At 43.1% G+C, this 19,017-nt stretch overlaps 1 protein-coding gene across 2 annotated transcripts in view; it reads left to right on the forward strand.

Annotated features, from left to right (window-relative positions):
• The window catches only part of PPM1H (protein phosphatase, Mg2+/Mn2+ dependent 1H), a 221,094-nt gene that overhangs the window by 98,685 nt on the left and 103,392 nt on the right, over positions 1-19,017 (forward strand). For both annotated transcript variants that reach the window (XR_012666478.1, XM_048835931.2), the window contains exon 2: positions 8,381-8,549. Coding sequence is in view for 1 of the 2 variants with exons in the window: in XM_048835931.2 (XP_048691888.1) it covers positions 8,381-8,549 (169 nt within the window). In the remaining variant the exon portion in view is untranslated. The remainder of the gene's footprint in view (positions 1-8,380; positions 8,550-19,017) is intronic.

The following is a 19,017-nucleotide window of genomic DNA, read 5'->3' on the forward strand; positions in this document are numbered from 1 at the left end:
CAACTAGTTGGATCTCTGGTTGGCTGTCATTTTGGAGCTTGCCTACTCACCTGATCCCTGTCTTTCTACTTGTTACTGGTTCCTACCTCCTGGCCTGTTCCTGCCCTTCTTATCCCAGATCCTCTTCCTGCTTCCAGGTTCCTGCTTTCCTGGCTCACTCCATGTCCCTGCTCCACAACCCTCTCTCTGACCTTTGGCTTGACTCCATCTCTGACCACAGCTCCGGTCCTGACATTGGCCATAAGGCTTGACCACTCAGGCCCTGGTCCTCACAGCTTGCTCAGACCACTCCAGCTCCTCCAGGCCAAGGATGGATCCTCTGGATTCCCTTGTTCCCTAAGGGGCATTGGCACTATACGAGAAGGCAATCCATCTGCAGACAGACAACTGAGCATTGCATGCGCAGAACGAGCAGCTGGCTGCTGAGAATTAGCCATTGGGGGAGCAAGCCCACCAGCTCCATGCAAAGAACAGTATGCACTGGACTCGTCCAGCTGCACTGTCATCCAAGCTGGTACTTGCTGTCCCTCAGCCCGTTGTGTCAATGTGGGTAGACTTGACCCAACAGCAACTCACTCCTAAAAAGAGAGAGGACCAACGACACCTTAACCTGCCTTAGGATGACCCGGCTCACGATAACAATATTTCCAGTTGTCCCACGAGGATCCCAGCCTGAAGGAATCTGAGAAATGAGCCAGCCCTGGCTCAGAAAAGGAGGCTAGCCTGAGCATCCTGACAGTGTTCCCCTGAACCTCACACTGGAACACACGCTGGTTCCTGTCGACCGGCACTGCACCTACAAGTGCCAGTTGAGTTACGAATCCTGGGGAATCCCCAACCAGAACCTCCACAGAAGGCCCTTATGGACTGACATAGCAGATAACTTGATTGATACAGAAGCAGCCCAGGTACTACAGATTCTCCTGTGGACCAAGCTGTTCCAGACCTAGTAGAGATGTTCGATTGGTTCTTCTTATCCTCTGAACCAGTGGCCATGGAAACAGTGCCTCTCAAGTTTACTATCCAAGATCACTGAGAGACCCTACAGTTCAGTACCATCCATTTCCCAACTTCCCTGTGACCTTGGATATATTGTGGTGGCCTTCCACAACCCCCTTGTCTGCTGGCAAGAATTAAATGTTGACTTTTTTTCCCCTTAGAATCCTGCCAGCAGCACTGCTTGATCCCAGGAAATGGGCAGCACTCAGTCGTTCCCCAGCAGTAGCAAGCTGGAGTAGCCCAGCAGAACCGCCCACTGATCCCGGTCCTTGACTTCTATCCAATTATAGTGTTTACAATGGTGTCTTCAGGTGGAAAGAAAACAAAAATGCAGGCACCTTGCCCCTGCACAGAGACTGATTGCCCAGTCAAGCTACAACCAGGAGCAAACATTCCATTCAGGCATCTATATGCCATCTCCAAGCCTGAACTAGCTGGACTGCACACCTACGTACAAGAGAACGTTGAGCTTTATTCATAAGTTCACCTTGCCTGCCAGGGTGCCAGTCCTCCTTTCTGTCTCTGTCTTTCTGTCTTAAGGAAGCCTCTGACTGTGCATAGATTATCAGGCTGTGAATCAGGTTGCCATCTGAAATAAATACCTATTAAAACTGCCCTGAACTAATGGACTGCATTAATGCCGCTCAGGAATACACACAGCTGGACCTCAGGGGCACATACAGTCTAGTATGTGTTAGAGTTGGGGACAAATGGAAGACCACGTTTTGAACTCATTACAGTCACTTCAAGTATCTTGTGATCCTAGGCAAGGTTACAACATTTTATTAATGATGTTCTGTGGGACATTCTGGATCAATATGTGGTAGCACACCTGGATGCCATACTTCTTCTTCTTCTTCTTTTTTTTTTTAAAACACACCATGCATGTCCATTCCATCCCAAAGAGGTTGTGCCAACATGGTCTCCACAGTAAGGTAGAAAAATGTACCTCTGATCAATCCACTATAGAATTCCTCGGATTCATCCTATCTCCTGCTGGTATTGAAATGGCTGTTCTAGGTAAAGTCAGTCCTTGGGTTGCTAGTGCCATGGAACATTCACAAATTACAACGTTTCCTGGGGTTCACAAACTTTTATTGACTGTTCACCCTGAGATTCTTGGAACGGATCACCCTCTCACTGCCCTTTTCTGCAAAGATACCAGGTTCCTCCGCATTCTTGAGATCCAGCAGGCCTATGAGTAATTAAAACTTGCATTTACCACGGCTCCTGTATTAGTCCACACAAGCTTTCATCATTGAAGCAGGTGTTTCCAACTTGGCAATTGAAGTGGTGCAATCCCAAAAATGCAGTCCTCAATGATTGCTACATCCGTGCGTCTTTTACTCCATGAGAATCTCACCCACAGAGCAAAATTAAAAAATTTGGAGAAAACTCTGGGCAATTAGTAGCACCACTCTTCAAAGGTGGTGTTATCTAGAAGGGGTCCTGTACCCTGTCCAAGTGTACTCTGATTATAAGAACCTAGAATATAGACTCATAGAGTTAAAGGCCAGAAGGGACCATCATGATTATCTAGTCTGACCTCCTGCACATTGCAGGCCACAGAACCTCATCCACCCACTCCTGTAATAGATCCGTAACGCCTGAGTTACTGAAGTCCTCAAATCATGATTTAAAGACTTCAAGTTAAAGAAAATCCACCATTTACACTGGTTTAAACCTGCAAGTGACCTATGCTCCATACTGCAGAGGAAGGCAAAAAAAACAAACCAGCGTCTCTTCCAATCTGACCTGGGGGAAAATGCCTTCTCAACCCCAAATATGATGATCAGTTATACTCTGAGCATGCGGGTGAGACCCACCAGCCAGACACCTGGGAAAGAATTCGCTGTAGTATCTGCATAGAGCCAGGTTTCTCAACCAGCGACAACTTTGGTGGGTCTTATTCTTTTCGTGCTTTGATTTTGTATTCTCTTATTGCCCAGGAACCAAAAATAGCAAGGCTGGCGCTCTGATCTGGAAAAGAGACTGTTACGCTGACTTAAAAGATGCAACCACTGAAACCTTCTCAATCGTCAAGTCTCATAACTTTTTGGCCATGCATCTGTCTCTATAGGTTCAACATCAATCAATTTTGGAATGTATTGCTTATTGCTCTAAAAGTAACAAAATAATCTTTCACCTGGGTACCTACTCTTCATTTTTGCAGAGCTGGCAGGAGGTGGTTGTTGCTAAATGCTTCTTGCATTCACCTAATTTTTGCTTACACTTCCCTTATTCCTAAGAATTGTTTTTTCATATTCCATATTGCTTGGGAAGCATAGTTAAAGATGTCATTGAACTGCTTCTTAAGCAATCCCTATGCAGCTAGATGTTTTTCATGGAATGGATAACTCTTAAATGTTCCTTGTTTCAAGTGATGTCACTCTTTTTCTTTCCTCCCAAAGTCACTCCTATGGTTCATATCAATTCGGTGTCCCCTCCCTTTTTTTATTCAAAATTAATTACAACAGAAATTTAAAAAAATGAAACTGATCATAGAAAGGATTATTTGCACTAAGGGAAGGAATCCCTTGCCATTTTGAGTTTCCACCATTAATAATTTTTAGTGGCCTTCATTTTGGGTCTCTGTTGCACATTGCATCCCACAGTTTTGTCCTTGGCAGGTTGATGTGTATGGTGGAGTGGCCTCCAGTTGGTTCACAATGTGGACTTAGTCTAGTAGTTCCGACAGAAGTAATATCAGAAGCCAAACTTTCACTGTAAAAACAAAATTTGTTCTTTTTCCAGTCGTAGAGCAAAATGCAGTTACACTGAAATTTGAAACACAGATGCACAAATAAAACACTGGTGTCAGGTAACGGAAGGAAACCTTGTACTCTTTCATTGTGGAAAAAGCCTATTCTGTTCTAAATAGGGTGAAGGGAACTTTTCTGAAACTTAGCAATACATCTTTATATTATCTGTTTCATGTACTACGGTTGTATAAGCAAGAAGCTTGGATGTTTTGCTGATGTATCTTGTTGGATTTCCTCTCATCTTTAAGTCTTTTTGTTTACTTTTACAAGTATATTGAGTTCTATAAAGCTCTTTAATCGTATCCTGCTTTCTAAAACACAATTAAGCCCCCACCCTGTGGAGTGATATTATGATTTTAAAGCCACAGCTTCATGGGAGCGGGAAGTGGAGGGAAAAAATACCAGCACCATTCTCTATCGCAGGGGTGGGCAAACTTTGTGGCCCTCGGGCCACATCTGGGTATGGAAATTGCATGCAGGGCAGGGCGTTGGGATGTGGGAGGGAGTGCAGGGTATGGGAGGGGGCTCAGGGTAGGGGGTTGGGGTGCAGGAAGGGTGCAGGGTGCGGCAGGGGGCTCAGGTCAGGGGTTAGGGGGCTCAGGTCAGGGGGTTGGGTGCAGGGAGCAGAAGGGGTTTTGGGTGCGGGCTCCAGTCCAGTGCCACTTACCTTGAGTGGCTCCGGGGTGGCAGCAGTGTGCAGTGGGGCTAAGGCAGGCTGCATGCCTGCCCTGGCCCTGCACCACTCCCGGAAGTAGCCAGCACCACGTTCCTAGGGCACCACGTTCCCGGCCAATGGGAGCTGTGGGGGGTGGTACCTGCAGGCGAGGGCAGTGCTCAGAGTCCTCTGCCCTCCCTTCCCCCGGGGGCTGCAGGGACATGGTACTGGCTCCTTCTGGGAGTGACGCAGGGCCAGGGCAGGCAGGGAGGCTGCCTTATCCCCACTGCACCCCGGGGCTGGCAATCCTGCAGGCCAGACGCAAAGCCCTGAGGGGCCGGATCTGGCCTGCAGGCCGTCGTTTGCCCACTCCTGCTCTATAGTGTGAGGAGAGAGGCAGACTCACCACCCCCTTTGGAAGTCAGAGGGGAGAGGAGCATGTACATTGGTAGCGTCTATACCTGCTTGTGCACCATCAGCTCAGGGCTAGTTATGATCTGAACCTTTAGTAAATATGGATGGGATTTTCAAAGAGGCCTAAGGGAGTTGGGTGCCCAATGTCCATTGAATTTCATTAAATTCCTTAGGCTCCTTTGAAAACCTGAGCCTATGTCTGTAAAGATGATGTACAGTTTGTTTAAATACTTTAAAGACAATGTTTTGCATATCCTAGTAATTTGGGTTATTGAGCAAAACTTTAAAACACTGATTTCTATCTTTAAAATATTTTGTTATCTCAACTCTAAGCCAGCAGTTACTTATGAATTCCAAAGGGAGCATGTCAACATTCAAAAGCAATTTTCTTTTGTCTTCAAAGACAAAGTGCAAGGCTCATCTCTTTGGCCAAGTATTTGTTTGACATTGGGCTAAAACTGTCAGATGAAAAGGATTTCAAGCAGGAGAAAATGCCCAAAGCTGCTTGAAGCTGTCAGGAAGGAGTTATCGGTTACTGTGCTGAGCATCACAATTTTTTATTGCTAACAATATATGCTCCAAATGCAGCCCAAGCTTTCGGGGGGAGCATAGACCTTCACTGAATCCCTTTCCCAAAAGTGGCAGAAGTTCAAGGCCTTTTTGTGTGAGGGTACAGGCATGGCCCAGCATCAGGTTGGAGCCATGTTCGCTGCCTAGAAGCTGCAGCATTTGATGCCTCTGCTGGAAAGAACTGCTACATTCTGATGTTTCAAGGTTCCATCAGAATTTCCAGAATAAGAGGCCAAAGAGGCATTGAAATCCTTCATAGAAGAGTTAAATGGCCAGACCAGCGCTTTCAGGATACTTTGTTCATGTCCCTTTCTACCAGCTAGTTCCACGCATGGGCACATCAGACTAGTGAAGTACAAAGCTTCAGATGTTTCATGGTAATTGCCTTGCCAAACCAGTTTACTTACGACTGGGTCACTGTGTTCTTTCAGTCTTTTTGGACCATTTAGTGCCTTGAGAGGTTTGCTTGATAAAGCAGCTTTATAAATAACATTGTATTGTGTGTGTGTGTGACCTAACAGGCCCCAAAGGGACAGTGTCTCTCACAGTAGTAGTTCTTAGTCTAGCATTAAGTACAGAGTTAGGGCAGTTCTGTGATCTATGCAAAACAGGTGCAGCTAATAGTATTCTCACAATAAAGAACAGCCTGTGTGGTCAGCTTTGTTGCTTTAATGTTTCCTTTCCTTTAGTTTTTAAGTTCATGACTTAAATGGTGCTTGAAAACCATTGCCAGCCACGCTGAGGAGAAAGTGATGGGCTAAGCTCAGGGCCACCGGGAGGGGGGAGGGTGCGCGGCACAAGTGGGGCAATTTGCCCCGGGCCCCGCAGAGGCCCCCGTGAGAGTTTTCAGGGGCCCCCACGAGAGTTTTTGGCGGCTGGGTGTCCTTCAGTGCTGCCGAACGCACCCGGAGTGAAGGACCCACCTCCGCTCCGGGTCTTCAGCGAAGTGCCCTGAAGACCCGGAGCGGAAGGACCCCCACCGCCGAAGACCCCAGGCCCCCCTGAATCCCCTGGGTGGCCCTGGCTAAGCTACAGGAAGATATTTAGAAGCCATAATACAGTACTTTTAGTTAGGGTTTCTGTAGCTCAGTGATACTTTCAGCTAATTAGTCACACGCGATCAGGGAGTTACTATCCGCTGGCTTATTTACCCTGGTGTCTTTGTATTTTCACTGCTGTTGGTTTCAAATCACACCGCTGCCTTCCAAATGCATCCAGAAAACGATGTGCCTTCAGACCAGAAATCCATTATACCCAAATATCTAAACTCCATCTTGACAAATATTGGGCATAAGAGTTAATCAGAGTTGCAAAACTGCTGGCAGGCAGCTTGAAACTACACATTCTTCAATCCCTTACTTGCAAGTATCTCAAAATGGTTTCATCGACAGTTGATGTTTATGTACAACAAACCCTTGCAAACAGCTGGTGGTAATATGCATACAGATGTTAACTGCATACAAATTCTTGTATGTCAGATTGCAGCATAGTAACATTTGGTGTTGTTCAAAGATCTGCTCATTCACGAGTATGGTTATGGTTGGTGACTGTCGTTTTTCAGGGTACAACTGAGTTGCTTTTACTAAAAGAAAAAAAATACTCATTTATATACAGTAAAGCAAAAAGAGGAAAAGGCTATTTTTATCTTAAAATTTTTATCTTAAAGTGACATAGAATTTGGAACTTTATAACCTGGTAAGAATAGGTAAGATGATGCCTATAGTGGACTGTGGGTCTTTTTGCATGTATGTGGGGTAAAAATATCAGCGACCGAGGAATCAGGTGTGTTTGATTTTATTAAATGGGTTGTGAGATGCTTCCAGGTTGTTCATGTACTTTGCACACTCCTGATAACCATGTGAATTTATTTAATAAATAAAAGCCCTATCTGCCCAAAACTCCAGTAACAGGAGTATTCTCCCTCCAAACAATGATTTGTCAAGGAGACTTAACGGTTTGGAGAGAGGGTGGGATGAGTTAGAAAATGTGTCCTTGGAAGGAGACAATCATTTAATCAAAAGGGAAATAACTTAACGTTGTTGTAATGGGACTTAATTCCATGTTGTACAGGTTCCTCACATATCTGAGGCTATTATACTTCCAGGTCAGTACACACTCACCTTCCAGGTCTGTTGAACATATATAGTACAAACACACACATTGAAACAAAGCATAATTAATCTTCATCTAAGGTTGGTTTGAGCTTGTTCTTTTGTCTTAATTAACTGACGTCCAGTTTCTGAAATAAATCAAATACTTATGCTCACTTCGTCATACTACAAGTAACCTCTGTCAGCCTGTCAAAGCAAGAGACAGGAGCCCCCACTTTTGAAGTTTCCATCCCACATACTATCTCTCCTACTGTTTCTTTTTTTAAATTTAAGAGTAAGTGCTTTATAATTGTCACTTCCTTCCATTCTGAGCCATCGGTACAGAGAGCATTCTATCTGGTAGATATGTTCTGCTTGTACCACTCAGAGGAACTGGACAGAGTAGATTTCTGGAGCTGACCTATCCATTATCAACCATAGCTATTAGAGGGTGATTGTAGGTATATGAATTAAACTGAAAGAGCAATTATAAATCTTTTTTTTTTTTTAATTTTTATTTTAGCTGGGAAGTACAAACATTACCAGACTCACCCATTCATCAGGAATCAGTCCAGTATAATTTTAGTTTAAAATTTATGTTTTCCTTCTATGGATAAATCATAGAAATGATTCAGTTAATTAATGCTCATGTAGTTGTGTGGAAATGCTCATTTACATTTTTCAATTTGTACTGTTCCAAATGCTTGCTTGTTTATGAAAAATCCCATAAATAAATCTTATGCCCATAAATGTCAAAGTTCAAACTTTAAGCTTATGAGTATTTAGAAACCTTCTGGCCACATTCCTTTGATTTTTGGTAAGTCATTTAGCAAACAGTGATAGAAGCTTCTGAGGTTTGCTAAAACTAACATGCCTTTTGTTTTTTCTAGGGTAATAAATGCAGGGAAGAGCACACACAATGAAGACCAAGCAAGTTGTGAAGTGCTTTTTGTAAAGAAGAAAGCTGGAGGCACTAATTCCACACCAAACAAAAACACGTCCACCAAACGAAGGTCCTCACTGCCAAATGGAGAAGGACTACAACTGAAAGAAAACTCAGTAAGTAGTCTCCACTAATCTTCCTGTCTGAATAGAAATACAAACTAACATAAGTAGACAGTGTAAGACAAATGGAAAACCCAAGAATTCTTGCTAAGTTTTGAAGATTTTCTTGTTACCCCTCTGTGGCCTAGTTGGCTCTGCTTTATCAAAGAAAACTTCACTCGTTTTACTTAGCTCCACTTTCGGATTTTGAATTTCACATGCTGCAAAATGTTTCTCACTTAAAGGGTTTTCTAATTTAGAGAAGAGACAAAAAATGATAGGGGACATGCTAGAGGTATATAAAATAATGAAGGATCTAGAGAAGGTCCATTGGGTGGACCTGTCGATCATTTCTCATAACACAAGCCCAAGAGAATGTAAGCAAAATTTAAAGGCAACATATCTAACACAGATAAAAGGAAATACTTTTTTACTATAATACATATTTAACAAGTGGCATTTACTGCCACAGGATAGTATTGAGAGAGCTTAGTAGGATTCATAAAAGAAATAGTCCTTAATCATGCAAAGTTCCAATATTTATATATAAATAGGAGTTAAAAGGATATATGTACTTCATGATGTAAGCTAATCATTAATAGCACTGGGTATGGAAGAAATTTCTCCTGTGGGCAGATTTTGACATAAATTGTCAAATAGAGGGTTTCTTGCAATCATTGGGAGATTGGCCATTATTAAGGCTCAGATTTTCGTCACAGCTATTTTTAGTAAAAATCACGGACAGGTCAAGGGCAATAAACAAAAATTCACAGAAGCCTGTGACCTATCTATGATTTTTTACTAAAAATATCCTTTTCAAAATGGAGAGGGAAGAGGGTCCAGCAGCCACATCAGCTGTGGGCTCTGGGGTCTCCTCCCTGCCCGCCGTGGCTGAAACGCTGTGGGGGGTCCACCGCCACCCACTGAGGCTAAAACGCTGCGGGATCCCCTGCCACGGCTGGGCTGCTGCAGGGAGCCAAGTGGCAGTGGGAATTCTGGGGGACCCTCAGGACCTCCGGGATCCCCCTGCTGCCCAGCGCCTGGGAGCTGCTGCCAGCAGCATCTGAGAGCTGCAGAACTGCCTGCTGACAGCTCCAACCCTGGTGCGTAATCATAGCCTTAGCCATTGTAGAATAAACTGTATGTGGCATGTGTAGGCAGACACTACATGACACTGAAATGTGATGTGGCGGTAACAGAATGCATGCATTGGTGCCATTTAGGTGCTTGTGTTTGCCTGTCAGATCAGCAATCTTCCCCGTGATGTTTTCAGCTTCATTTCTCACTCAGTCTTTCACAAACTAGGATTATTATTTTAAAGGCACCATAAATATATGTGGAACTTCTCAATTACAGAAACATATGTACAAACAAGTAGAAGACACAGTCTCAGCCCTGAGGGTATGAACAGGTACAAGGGGGTGGGGGGAGGTCTGAATATCAAAACCAAAACCAAGAAAACTGGGACAGAGGAATCTTTATATTTGATCAGTGTGAGTTTGAAATTGTTCAAGACACCAGGACAGCAGAGAATGATGTCACCAAATAGTAATAAGGCTCTTTTTAAAATGTTACTCAAGCTCCTCTACAGGTTTTGTCAAGGTCCTGATGTTTAAACAAGTTAAACTTTCAATTGCCTAGGCAAAATAGTCATTCAGGTATGCATTGAACTAGTTCAAACAAACACTGAGATTCAGCAAATCTATTCAGTATTTGCATGCACAACTGATCATAATAGCCATGTAAACATGCAATGCATGACTTGTACACACAGTCACAGTAATTGCACATGTGTACCTCATTTGGTATTTCATTTTAAAACAAGTGAAGACCATGCTAGTATCCTGCAGTATAGTGCTAATCTGACACACATACAGTTAACTGTTGCATCTGTTTTTGTCTTCCTGCTTAATATACTGTTTCAACGTTCATGGAGCATAGGAAGTATCATGCCAGATCACACTAATATTCCAACTAATCTAGTTTCTTGTCTCCAACTGTTGCCACAATCAGATGCTTCATAGGAAGGTAAAAACCTTATGTTTGTCTATTTCCGTAATAGTTTGCCCAAAGGGAATGTGTTTTTCCAAATCAAAAGCAGTTAGTGGTTTTATATCCCTAGTTTACATGATTTTTAATTCGATCTAAATGTAACTCATTAGTCAATAGATGTTCTCATTATTATCTTCTCCATGATGACAGAGTTCCACAAGTTAATTACGTTTTAAAACTATTTTATCAGTTTTAAACTTGCTGACTGCCAGCCTAGTTAAATGTTCCCATGTTCCCGTGTAATGAAAAACGGTTTATAGAATCTGAGGTTTACCTTTTCCATACTATTTGTTATTTAATATACTGCTCTCATGCCCTTTCTTCTCTCAAGTGAACAGTCCTAAGCTCTACAATCTTCCTACACGGAGAAGTCTTTCCATAATTCTAATGTTTACCTGTGTGTGGGCCTCTTCAATTTCTGCTGTATTTGTCTTTTTGAAAGAGGTCGACCACAAATAAACGCAGTATTCCAGATGAGGCACGATTGGGCTTTGATAGCATGACAATATTTACGGTATTATTTGCTATCCCATCCTCAATACGTTTTCTTGATATATCCTGTCTAGAGATTTACCTCCATATTTGCTAAATAGAGACCACGAGAGGATGCTATACTAGCACTATGGGGCAGTGCACCTTACGGTCATGTATCTAACTACTGCTTGCAGATTTAAAATTGCAAATATAATATTTTCCCAAAAGAGGGAGCACATGGCTAGAGAAACTTGGCTACTAGAGGGCAGTCTTGCTCCAGCAGCTAGCAGAGTTTTTTTCTAGTTGTGCGTGTGCTGGACTGAACCTATGAAAAAAGACAAGACGTCACATCTTTATTATTATTATTAATTATTTGTATTATGTAAAGCATAGCAGATCTTTTATCTGTATCTGTCTTTGGTGTTGTCCCAGTGCTAAGGATACTGTATTTTTAATATGATAGGATTTTGTTTTTTTTTAATATGAGGAAGATTATGTAAAATGTAGGCACTTCTCCATCACATTAGTATGTAGAAATAGAGATGAGACACTTCAATGCATGTGTCTTGCTGGGATGTTATTTCACTTCATGGGTTGTTAGGAAAAAGGCCAAAACTGAGTTCTGCAGCCACTCAGTAGGGATAGCCCAGAATGACACACTCTCTGAAATCTTACTGTGATTATTAAAGGGTTCCATGTAAATAAAGGAAGGACGAGGGGAAGAAGGAAAGGATTTATTAAATAATTGTTTAAGGGAAAAGGTGTTTAAAATAGTTAAAGCAATTACAAAGAAAATGCAAATTAAATTTTGAAATGTTTTGATTTATTAATACTGTTTTTCTTTTCTTCAGATTTCTTTACTACTTGACAGAACATGCTCTGCAAGCTCACATGCCTTTTCTTGCTTCTCCTATCTTCCGTTTTTCTCACATTCCCTGGGACGCTTGTATGACTTTTAAATGGCAGCCAAATTTGGAAGTTGTAAAATCCTTTTCATTTAACATTTGATCAAAGTAACTAGAAATCCCCAGCCCCCGCGAACCAGAACGATTTAAGTGCTACTTGGAGATGTGTGAGATGCCTGCCAAGCAATACTGAAACATAGTTTTCAAGAGAAGTTGCCATCTGGTGCAGTATCACCAAGTGGTTTCCAGCAGAGTTTCCTTTGCAGCTGGAGGTGGAAAAGAAGCACTGCACTAGGAACCTTATCCTGCAAGCTGTTTGCACCCGTGTGGGAGTCTGTCCACATGGGGGAGCCCCATTGAAATCAGTGGGGTTCTGCATGGGGACAGGAAGCTGCCTATGTGCATCAGCTTAAAGGACTGGGACCCGATTCCTCAAAGCTGAGCTGTAAAGTTAGAGCCTCCCAAGAAGAGGAGGAAGGTGGGACTATACAGAGGAGGTGAAGCAAGAAAGGGATGCAAGGCTACTTTTTTGCCCACAAAAAGCAAGGAAACCTGGAAAAAGGAAATTAACATTTTTATTTTTATTTTTTTAATAAAACTAACAAAATAACAAAAGCAGCAGAAGACAAGAATCCAAAAGCCTGATCCTCAAGTAAATAAGATTTTTCCGATTGACTTAATTAATTAGGTTTGATCCCAAATTGGACATTTTGTTTTAATTTGCAAAGATTATATTAGAAACTATATTAAAATATCATTAAATTCTGTGTTTTGGATTGTCAGTAGCTGGGGGGAGGAGAGAGTGCCCTGACAATATTAGATACAGTTAAGTAAATAAAACAAGTTCCATCCTATTATATTGTGTTAGGATATTGCCATGGTTGCTGACCAGTCAGAATGCAGGATTTAATGTTAGTACTTATAATTGACTAATATGAGACAATATTAACTTAAAGCAGAATAATTTTGATTGGTTAACACTGTAGTGTCATTCATGCATATCCAGTTTCAAAGAGTATCTATTTTTTGTGTGACTTAAGGTTCGTTGCACAACAATGCCTACTGTACATGTCATTTGTGACATCAGGAGGTGTTTTCCCAACCATTTGGTTAGTGAAGGTGACAACTGGCCCACTTCTGTTTATTGTTAGACCCACAGGTATATATTTTCAGTGGTCCAGCTGGCAATTTGAGGGTGCATTTGGAAAAAATTTGGGTGCATTTTTTGCCCTTATGAGTAATTGCAGGAGCTATTACAACATACGAGATTGCAGATGCTAATCAAATAGTTGGATATGTAACTATTGAGATTTGCACCTGCATTCATGTGCAATGGGAGGCTAGTTTCCAGCCTGCCTGAAAGTTTACCCCAAATTGTATTGCTGTGTACTGTATGATTTTTGTCAGTGATTCAAGCTCTTATTGTGCACGTACACACAGTCTCTCACATGATTCTTTGTCTTTTGCTTTGTTAAAAACAAAGGCCACATATCTAAAGCCTGCTAAAAGGTCAGAATTAATTTCTTATAATTACAAAACCAGGAGACTGCTGTCCTAGCTCTCAGCCAGGTCCAGTAGCAGAGGAGCCTGAAGCTGATTACATCTCACAGCAGACTAGAAATGCATTTTGGGATTAAGTGCGGTGAGATGGCTGCTTTTTTTTTTTTTTAATCATCTCTCCGGTGCCTAGTCAGAGGTCTGTATCCTTCCCAAATTTAAAAAAGAAACACTTTAGATTTTTTCATATTATTATTACTATGTTTTGATTGATTAAATTTCTAGTCAAAGGACTCTGACCAGCCAAACAAGAAGTGGAGGGGGAGAGGCAGGATTAAGAGACAGTTTGAACTATTGATTTTTTTTTTTTTTTTTAAAAAGATAATTTCACAGGGAAATAAATTGTTTGTGAACTGTGTGCGTCACTCTTCCACTATCCCGCCACAAAAACCAGCTGGCTAGCCATTCTGGCTACTCAAATCTTTGCTTTGTGCCTGCCGCTGAAATAAAAAAACATGTGACCCAAGTCACTAAGCAGCAGCAAAAGTTTACTAGTACAAGCAGAAGAAAGTATTTTTTTGGCCCTCATTACTGTAATGTCTGGATGTCTCACAGTCTTCAATATTTTGATCTTCACACCTCTCTATTGTAGGGAACTACCATTATTCCCATTTTACAGGTGGGAAACTGAGGCAAAGAGAGTAAGGGCTTGTCTACACTGGCAAGTTTCTGGGCAGTAAAGTAGCTTTTGGTGCTCAAACTGCAGACGGGAACACACTGCCAAGCCACTTTGTGAGCAGAAACTCCTCAGCTGCAGTGCTGCAAAAAAATCACCTCGACGAGAGTCGTAAGGCTATTTGCGCAGAGGCTCCAGCACTCTATTGCTAGTGTAGACACTTGATTGCTTTCTGCACTGTAATTGGCCTCTGGAGCTGTCCCATAATGCCTCAAGCAACCGCTCTGCTCATTGTTTTGAACTCGGCTACCCTGGAGACATGCTCCCCTCCCCTTTCAAAGCACCGTTTCTGACAGCCGTTGGGTGCTGTGCTGATCTGCTCCGGGACACAAAGCAAACCATTAAAGAGGAATGCTTATGCTGTTGAATACAGAGGCATGGGGGGGAGCTGTGCAGAGAGCCCAGGGAGAGCGGTGGGGGCTGATGTTGGGGGTTTCCCTCTTCCCCTGCCTCAGGACTGGTTGCTTCCTGCCGCTGTCTGAACTTACAAGACAGCGTGCTGACACACTCTCTATCCACCCAAACACACTGTCTCTCTCTCTCCCCTCCATACACACACGCACACACTCCCTGTCACACACTCTTCCCTCCTACCCCCCCCCCCCCCAATTTCAGTTGAAAAGCAGCTGGCAATGTAGTAGGATGCCTATGGAACAATGGGATTGGGAAACCTGCATCATGTGATGCTGTGCCTGCCCCAATGCACTGCTGTCTTTGCCGCTCTAAGAGCTGCTAATGTGGATGCGCTCCAGCGTCACAAGGGGCATTGTGTGGACACGCATCAGCGGTTTAAGTCCAACGTTTTAATAGAAGTGGTATAACTTGTGGCGCAGAAACTTGCCAGTGTAGACCAACCTGAAGTGTTTTGCCCAGTGTCACAAGGAAAATTTGTGGAGCAAAAAACGGACCCTGGGCTTCCAAGTCCCAGGCAATGTCCTTCCCATTGGACCATCCCTCTTCCTGTACTTGCATATTCTCAGAGGCATCACAAGCTGAAAATAAATAAATACTTGCTTTAAAAGGAGCCTTTTTAAATTGTTTTTTTTTAAAAAAAAAAAAAAAGAGAATCTGAGAGTCTCATGATTTCTTGCCTGTCCCCTCTCAGGAAAGATTGCCAGTTAGGTAGCCATGTGTTCCGCGTCTTCTCTAGCCCCAAACTAAAACACATTATTTTGTTTAATAGAATTCTTTGAAGTTATCAGTACTTCCATTGCAGCAACACCTAGAGGCCCCAAATGAGATCAGGGCCCCATTATACTGGCCCCTGTTCACACACCTAGTGAGAGAGAGTCTCTGCGCTGTAGAGCTTACAGTCTAAACAGACAAGATAGACAAGTGTGGAAGGGGAAACAGGTGCAGAAAGGTGAGATGACTTGCCCAGGGTCCCACAGCATACCAGGGGCAGGCTGGGACTGGAAGCCTGGTCTCCCGAGTGTTCAGTGTCCCCTCCGCTGACCCATGCTACCTGCCAAGTTAGAACGGATAAGCTTCATCATTCCAAATTCATTTCATGGTAAAATATTTTGTTTGTCAGGGATTTCTGGTGTCTGATACTTTATTATACTGCAAAGGGGGCCCGTGGTCTGCTGTGTTGCCTCAGGGGATGCAGGAGCTAATCAGTACTGGAACTCAGTGATTGATCTCTCACGTGGGCAACTTAGGGAGATAGAGTTAGAGCAGCTATGTCTGCCCCCATCCATGCCCTCCTGGTTAAGAGGAAGTTGGTTCCCTTCCTTGCTCTGGTGAAGTTGAGGTCTTGGCTGGAGCAGCCCCCAAGAGCAGGATCTTTAAGAAACTGAGCTAATTCCGTGTGTTTTGTAGCCCTGCTGATGGCATGTCTGTGGATTCCTTCCTCTTCCCGTAGTTATGGGTGACAGGGAGGAGAGGGAGAGTGTGAGCCGTAGCTGTGTCAGGAGTGCAGCCTGCTCTCTCTTGTCCTGAAGCAGAGCCCAGTGAATATGCACCCAGCTGGGGCACAGGGAATGAGTAGTAAAGTTAGGAATTAGGGGCATAAGCGAGCAAGTGGAAGGCCGAGGAAGTGTGTGTGTACGCTGACTCATTCAGGCTTCCTTCCTAATCCAGGGAGGGCCACTTGTCCAGAGAATACTACTTCTACAGAAGAAGCACTGCTGACAGAACCAGAGAGCCATGCTGGCATAGCATCCCCTCTGACCAGCAAGGGTCTTCCTTAAACGGCGAAACTGACTCAGGAGCAGAACTTCTAGCTCTGCTCCTAAATCACCTGAGGCAGAAGCTCTTCTCCTCTCTGCCCCATCCTGGCACCCTCCCACTATAACAGACAGAGGAGGAGAGCTGCCGCAGCCTTCCTACAGTAACTGAAGACGAAGAGTTACCACACCAGTAAATGGCGCCCCCTCCTCCCCCAAAAAAAGTGAGAGAACTACAGTAAGCAGAAACTGCCAAACAGGGAGAGGCAAAATGCACTCTGCTGTGGACAGCTCTGTGCAGGTCTTAATGACTTCTATCCTGCTCATAGGTGTTAATACTTCCTCTCCTTAAAGAGTGAATTAGAGCTAGTCAGAATATGTGGGGGGAGGCCCTTCTGCTGAAAAGTTTGACAAAACCCGCTAAACTTTTTGGAATATCAAAAACCAAAATATTTCAGCTGAAAAACTAAGTGTTTGTATTCAAAAATTGTGCCACCTAGTCTCATGTGAGTTGTAGTTAAGGTGCCTTATGCTCTCCTCTGTGGGCTGGGCTCTTCAGCCAGACTGCATCTTCCAAGGTGCACCACTTTCTCCTCTCTCTGTGAGGATAGGGCATCTGTGCTAGGGGTCACTGGCCATGGTACTTCATGGGAAATTATAGTTCTATGGAAAAACAGCTTTGAAAGAATTGTTTCAATCAGCACTCATGTGAACTTTGAGTGATTCTAAGCCATGGGTGAAATTTTGGTCCCACTGAAGCCAAAGATGCCTGAATTTCACCCCATGTTTCAAGTTAATGAGATTGGATGGGATGCTGCTTTCACAGATATCTAGAATTTAAGACCAGAAGGGACCATTAGCTCATCTAATCTGACCGCCTGTATATCACACACCATTAAATGTTGCCCAGTTACCCCTGTACTGAACCCCATAACTTTGGTTTGACTAAAAGCCTAGGTAGCATTTGGCTAAAGTATATCTTTCAGAAAGGGAGCCGGTCTTGATTTGAAGATATGAAGAGCTGGGAGAATCCATCACCTCCCTTGATAGTTTGTTTCCGTGGTCAGTCACCCTGAATGATAAAAATGCATGCCTTTTATTTCTAATTTGTATGGCTTCAGCTTCCACCCTTGTATTCTTGTTATGCCTTTCTCCTCTAGATTAAAGAACCCTTTAGTATATCTCCCCACCCCGCCCCGAACATACTTATACTCTGTAATCAAATCACCTCTCTGTCTTCTTTTCGATAAGCTAAACAGATTGAGCTCTTCAGATGTCTCACTATATGGCATTTTCTCTAGCCCTATAATTGTTTTTGTGGCTCTCTTGGCACCTTCTCCAGTTTTTCAAAAATCCCTTTTTTAAAATGTGGACACCGGAACTGGATTCAGTATTCCAGTATGGGTTTTATCAATGCTGTACACAGAGGTAATATCACTTCTCTACTCCTACTCACTTCTCCCCTCTTTATACATAAAGGGTTGCATTAATCCTTTTTGTGACAACATTGCACTGGGCGCTTATGTTGGGTTGTGTGTCCACTATTAACCACTACGTCCTTTTCAGTCACTGTTTTACAGGAGGCAGTCCCCCATTCTGTAAGTATGGCCCTCATCATGTTTTGTTAAGTCATAGTTAGAAAAAGACAATGTAGGTGAGGTAATATCTTTTATTGGACCAACTTCTTGAGGTCTGGGGAAGGTAATCAGATAGAGAGAGGTTTACTTAATCATTTTATAATTCATGTCTTGAAAGATGCATGTCATTAGAGCAACATTAGGTTAATAATGAAATGTTAATTTCAGCAATACAGCTCATTAGCATTTTGAATTACAAGAATTTTCAGTGATGGGGTAAACGTGATATTGCAAAGGGGATTTTGTGCTAGGATTAGGATGTAGTAGCTCAGATTGACTGCCCTTTCTTGACATTCTGATTTGTGACATATCTCTGAGAAATTACCTGCGTATATACTTGTTCATTAGCCCATTTGTTTATAAGCCGACCCCCCCAAGATGGATAAGTAAAAATGGTAAAAACTGTGTGACCCTTTCATAAGCTGACCCAATATTTCAGGGGTTGGCAAACTTTGGCTCCCAGCCCATCAGGGTAAGCCGCTGGCGGGTTGGGACGTTTTGTTTACCTCGAGCATTCACAGGCACGGAGCCCCTCAGCTCCCAGTGGCGCCACTTCCTGAAGCTCCCATTGTCTGGGAACAGCGAACCGCGGCCACTGGGAGCTGAGGGGCTTCGTGCCTGTGAACCCTCCAGGTAAATGAAACGTCCCGACCCTCCAGTGGCTTACCCTGACGGGCCGGGAGCCAAAGTTTGCCAACTCCTGCTACATTTTAAAAAGCTGGCGTCACAAGAAACTCAAAAGTTTTGCTAGAATTATTTTAATGTAATCTAACAAGAAAACCTGTTGTTTTTATAATAATAATTGAACAAATATGTAACAATATGTAATAACTGAACAAATATGTAACAAGTAACTTAGAACAATATGAGACTTTAAAAAGTCTTAAAATCCTTCAAAGTCTGAATCAGTCTCTGATTCACCAAACAGTTCATTAAACTCAGCTTCAGTCACAGCTGCACCTGCATTGTCATCGTAGATGTCAGCCGTGTCGTCTTCAGACTCAGATTCCTTCT

The sequence above is a fragment of the Caretta caretta genome, chromosome 1, assembly GCF_965140235.1.
Source record: "Caretta caretta isolate rCarCar2 chromosome 1, rCarCar1.hap1, whole genome shotgun sequence".
In the NCBI taxonomy this organism is placed as follows: domain Eukaryota; kingdom Metazoa; phylum Chordata; order Testudines; family Cheloniidae; genus Caretta; species Caretta caretta.